General features: G+C 41.6%; 1 protein-coding gene across 1 annotated transcript; it reads right to left on the minus strand.

Annotated features, from left to right (window-relative positions):
* Positions 1-600: 600 nt before the first annotated feature.
* On the minus strand, positions 601-4,724 carry LOC124864784. The gene is made up of 10 exons (XM_047359689.1): positions 4,417-4,724; positions 4,187-4,331; positions 3,164-3,471; positions 2,816-3,023; positions 2,590-2,706; positions 2,350-2,486; positions 2,074-2,271; positions 1,483-1,712; positions 1,181-1,399; positions 601-1,072 (listed from the first exon to the last, which is right to left on the minus strand). The coding sequence occupies exons 1-10, from the start codon at positions 4,653-4,655 to the stop codon at positions 675-677; spliced, it is 2,199 nt and encodes a 732-aa protein (XP_047215645.1). The 5' UTR covers positions 4,656-4,724; the 3' UTR covers positions 601-674.
* Between the last annotated feature and the right edge of the window lie 721 nt (positions 4,725-5,445).

A 5,445-nucleotide genomic window follows, 5' to 3' on the forward strand; every position in this document is an offset into this window, starting at 1 on the left:
ACCGGGAGCCTGTGGCAAATGTTCCACAAGTGATGTTGCCAAGCTGTTTTATACACCATATATGGTGCATAAAACAGCTTGGCAACATTTTTTCAAAATGGCCGACCGACACACAGAGAGAGTGCTGAGAATGTCCACAGCAGCTGGCAAAACCTCCAGGATGCATGGTACCGTTGAAAAGGTTATATTAAAAGGAACATTTTAAGCTTTAATGCATGTTTCTGGGACCCTGCTAGCCAGAACTGCGGCTGGAGAAATGTTTAATTGTCCCCCTGTACGACCAGGAGCCTGTGGCAAATGTTCCACAAGTCATGTTGGCAATCCGTTTTATACACCATATATGGTGCATAAAACAGCTTGGCAACATTTTTTCAAAATGGCCGACCGACAGAGAGAGTGCTGAGAATGTCCACAGCAGCTGGCAAAACCTCCAGGATGCATGGTACCGTTGAAAAGGTTATGTTAAAAGGAACATTTTAAGCATTAATGCATGTTTCTGGGACCCTGCTATCCAGAACTGCAGCTGAGAGAAGCAGGGTTTTAAAACACAAACTGTGGGAAACTGTTTCAAAATATGAAATGAAAGAAAACTCAATGAGATAAGGTGAAATCACAAGCTCTTTATTGCCTGACACAATTGTATGTTACATTCAGCATAGTCAAAATACATTAATTCAGTCCTCCAGCCACTCTAAGTCATGTCCTTCTCCCCCATACGACTTTCTGTTGACACCATAATCAAACTTGACTTCCTCATCAATACAAATGTCTTTGATGGCCTCAAAAAGTATGATGTCCTTGGTACCATCAGGGAACTGCATCTGGCTATGAACAGGTTTTACATTTGCATTTTTTTTTGAATGATTAATTTTCCTCCCAACGGTCTCCTTGTCTGGGTGGCACTCGCAAGGGAAGGTTTTTGCATCAATGCACAAGTCTTTGAAAAAAAAGAGGTAGCACTTCTGTTCATCGATGGTTTTTTGAATCTCCTGCCCTTCTGCTGCTGTGATGATCCTTCCGTGGTAATCACAGAGGATGGAACCTTTCAAAAACGGTTTGGTGGCAACAACTCCTGTGGTAAAAATAAGATGATAAAAGGGTGCATGATTAGAATATAGTAAAAATGAGTTGACATCTGACTTTATGCTCTCTAGATCTTAAAACAGCGACGAGTGCATACCTTCGCCTTTGGTACCACCAAAGTCCTTGATGGTCAGACCTGACCAGTTTTGTTTTTCAATATTTTTCAAAATCTTTGCATCCCTCTCGACTGTTTTTCTTTTAGGCGGCTGCCATTTTGCCACGATGTCCTCCGGGGAGGGGTGATTGGCCTTCCATCCATCCTTGCTAATGTCTTGTCTCACCCTTTGGATGGTGGGACAATTCCTTGTGTACTTGGCTATCAAAATGAGAAAATACATTTTAGACACTTGGTCTTTTTAATGGAAGCAATTTAATCTTATAATAATAAATTATACTTACACAAAAGATGTTCTTCCCTTTTGGCATACTGGAGAGACCTCCACTTGTCATAGAAGACTCTGCCCTCAGAGAAACCAGCCTGAACTCTTTTCTTTTTCGAAGGTGGCTGGCCATCTAGATTAACTGGGAAGTAATTAAGAAATTTTGCCAGGTTTCCTTTGTTATCATCTTCATCTCTCGGTCTCTTCTCTGCCCGGGAACTCATTTCAGTGCCAGAATCTTCAGAAGAACTGCAAGCAAACAATATGAAACACTGAATAACAGATGCACAAACACTTATGAGACTGTGGGATGTAAAAAAGCTATATGTTTACAAACTTCAATTTAAATTCAAAATGTAAATATGCCACAGTTATTAAAATGACAAACTTGACAAATTTGACAAACAGACAGACAGACAGACAGACAGACAGACAGACAGACAGACAGACAGACAGACAGACAGACAGACAGACAGACAGACAGACAGACAGACAGACAGACACACACACACACACACACACACACACCCACACCCCTACACACACACACACACACACACACACACACACACACACACACACGACATGTTCTCCAGATCCTGGTACATACTTGTCAAAGCCACCGATTAGGTTGCTGGCCAAAACTGCTTCTTCGAGGGTACTCGTCCTGTACTTTCCCTCTGCTACTACATTGCTGTGTGCCAAGTAGTGTGCCACTGTGGTCTTCTGCTCCTCTGTACAGATTTGGCCTGCTAGGGTTTCCGCCACACTCCGGATCTCCTGGGTGTTCACATTTGGTAATTTGTAGCTGTAGTGAAACAGAAAAAGTCATGAATCTCCTGTTTCCTGGGATGTACAGTAAATGTGTATTTACAATCATACTGACTGTGCATGCAGACGGGATAGATCCTGGCTGGCACAGCTCACGGGTCCTCCATGTGAACCGATGAAAAACCGGTCCTCCTCCTCTCCGGATTCTTTCACATATTCAGGTCGAACGTAATGGTAGTATGCATCTAGCATCTGAGGAAATAATAACATGAAAGAAGTTAATTGTTACAGAATAAGTTATGGTGCTACTTGTTTGGGGGGGGGTAAAGTTATGTTAGTCTATATGAAAACTTACTGCTGCCTGCTCCGTGTTCAGGGCAAATGTGGCGATTTGCATGTTAGCTGTCTTATGCTGGCTAACACCAATGACAATTTTTCCATCATGGCTCGTCCTTTTCATCCACTCTGAAACCTGTGTGTCAGTGAAGGACAACGCACATTAATGGCAACATATCAGTTTGCTAATTCAACATGCTGTGCTGTGGTTTACCCAGACAAATCTCTTCAGGGAAAGTACTCACTGTAAATCCTTCTACCACTCCTGGTCTTTGATAATGTTTCAGGAGGATGATAGCTTCACAGTAGTAGCGGAACAACGTTTTCTCTTCTCTTGAGATTTGCTGTTGCTCCAGCAGTTTTGCCAAAATGCCAAGCATGTCCTTTTTGCATACCCGCATCACTTTATGGCACTCATGCAGACTGCGCTGACCCTCGACATAGCGGTCGTATCTAAGCAAACATAAAAGAACGTTAGTTTTTTTTTTTTTTTTCCCGTATCACGCAATCCCATCTGTCCTGCAAACTCAGAGGTCTGAGAAAAACTGAATAAGCCATTCAAACACGAAGTAGCAGACATGGTAACAACTGACCTGGTTTTACAAACAGCCTGGCTGTGCTGCTTGGAAACTGGTTTCCGTAGCGTCGAGAGCAGGTCGATGTAAGCTTGGCATTTTGGTAAGTGTATTGAAGCGGAATCTTTGAAGGACAGCTCAAGCTTTAAAAACTGGATAAAACGGATCATATTTTTTACATAATTTAAAATGGTCGCTGAAGTCATCTTTGCCCTCCGGAGGTTTTCGATGTAGTCTGTTGTTTCTGCCATCTTGGTGAGAAAGTCCAGGCTAACATCTTCTCCACTGGGCTGGATGTACCTCAGCATCCTGGAGACATTATCAACCTATAATGGAACATAAGAAGATGCATGAAAAGAAGATGAAGCTGCCTACATGCTGGCAACACTGACACATGGATACAACAATTTAATTATTTCGATCTGAAATTATCTTTGTGAAGCAAAACTGACACAGCCGTGGCCACTTCTTTTAATTTTTAATTATAGGTTTTACTTATAATGAGTGCATGTCTAAATGATATGAAATTATGTTAGCGTTGTGAGCAGCCTAAAGTGTGCTGGTCAGCCATCCTGCAAAAGTTGCAAATTGGTAAAACAGCCACTGAACAGGGGACACGAAGCAATATGAATAATGGACATTCAGCGGAGACTAATCCTGAGACAATCTTTGTGGTCACACCCTTTACAAGGAGTCCCCTCAAGCTGAAAACAAGCATTAAATCAACTTTTTATGTTTTTTTTTTTTTTGGTTTGTTTTTTTTTTTTACACACACGTTTGTAGTTACTGTGGTGTTTTTACACTGCATCACTAATTGCTAGCATGTTTAAAATGTTGAAAATACAGCAACTCATTGACTGAAACGGTGAATTTTTTGGGGTCCTTTCTGAATAAAAAACAATGTACTGAGTGTAGTATTCTAGAATCAGCTAAAACTGAAACAATGTAATTTTGGTTGTGTGTGTATCTGAGGGATAAAGCAAAAACAGTAGGCCTAGCCCACTTTGTGATACTAAAACATATTTGGTTAGTTCCTCATACCTCCTGTTGGCAGTTGCGGACATCCAGAGTTTCAAGCAAGTACTTCTTGAATCCTGCTATGAGAGGTGTCTCTGGTGGAAATCTTTCATACAGTCCCATACTCTGCATGTTCTGTCTCACGTCTGTGTTGCCTGCTGAGGTTGGTCTGAGAAAATACAAAGAGAAAGTGAGCACAAAAGATTTACAGGGTTATTCAGTCAAAAGTATATTTTGAGGTGAACTTCACTTACCTTTGCCAGGATGGGTCACTCGAATGTGCAGTGGAAACTTCAGGTGACTTTGGTTCTTCCTCAGAGGCTCTCTCCTCCTCTCTGGCTTGAGGAAGAGTTGCAGCCACACTGGATGTTGGCCTTTCTTCATCAGGCTCCAGGTCTTCTTTGCACGGTGCATTGGCCACAAAATAGCCTTGTCTCTGCAATTTATTCAGCAAAGTATGTCTTGAAGCCTTGTGGGGGAACTCTTTGCACATATCTCTGTAGTCCCAGTTTCTACATTCCAATGTCCATTTTTTAACTGAAGCTTTGGCCCTTTCCAACTCTTCCTTCCTCTCTTCGTCTGTGTTGTTTTTCATGCACACCCTTTTTAAATGTGAAGTAAGATTTTCTTCAGGTTTTTCACACAGCAGACAATGAACAATGCGTCGATCAGGATTTTCACTGTGAAAAAAGTAAAAAGAAAGGTTTAAACAGGGCTCCTGAGAAATATATCAGAAATACATTTCACACAGCACAGACATTCGAACAAAAAAGCATAGCAATAGGGTTTAGAGGTTTTCTTGCAAAAATAAACTCAATTGTCCAGCTTGTAAAATTAAAACATTCTAAATGTAGTCATAAAATCAAACAAAGTTACCTATTTGAAGCCATTTTCATCAAGCAGTCTTGTGCTCTTCACCAAAAAAGCAGATCCAGAGGGAAAATGGTCCAAAACTGTTCCAAAAAGTTCAGCAAACAAGGTAAGAAGGTCAATGATGTATTTTCCTGCAGAGTGAACGCAGCCCAGGTAGTATCACCTTTATTTATGCTCATTGCTTGGCACACCCCTTGTGCCAAAGTCTTTGTCTTCATGCAGATGGACAAATGGCCCATCTCCAGACTCTTTGTGTGTGTGTGTGTCAAACCTGTCTTTAACGGCCCTTTCCAAAGTATTTGTCTTCATACAGATGGACAAATGGCCCATCTCCAGACTCTTTGTGTGTGTGTGTGTCAAACCTGTTTTCCGGCAGTTTGTGGTTGAGTAACGTTGGGGTCGTTGGTCAC

Source organism: Girardinichthys multiradiatus, chromosome Y, assembly GCF_021462225.1.
Source record: "Girardinichthys multiradiatus isolate DD_20200921_A chromosome Y, DD_fGirMul_XY1, whole genome shotgun sequence".
NCBI classification, from domain to species: Eukaryota; Metazoa; Chordata; class Actinopteri; order Cyprinodontiformes; family Goodeidae; genus Girardinichthys; species Girardinichthys multiradiatus.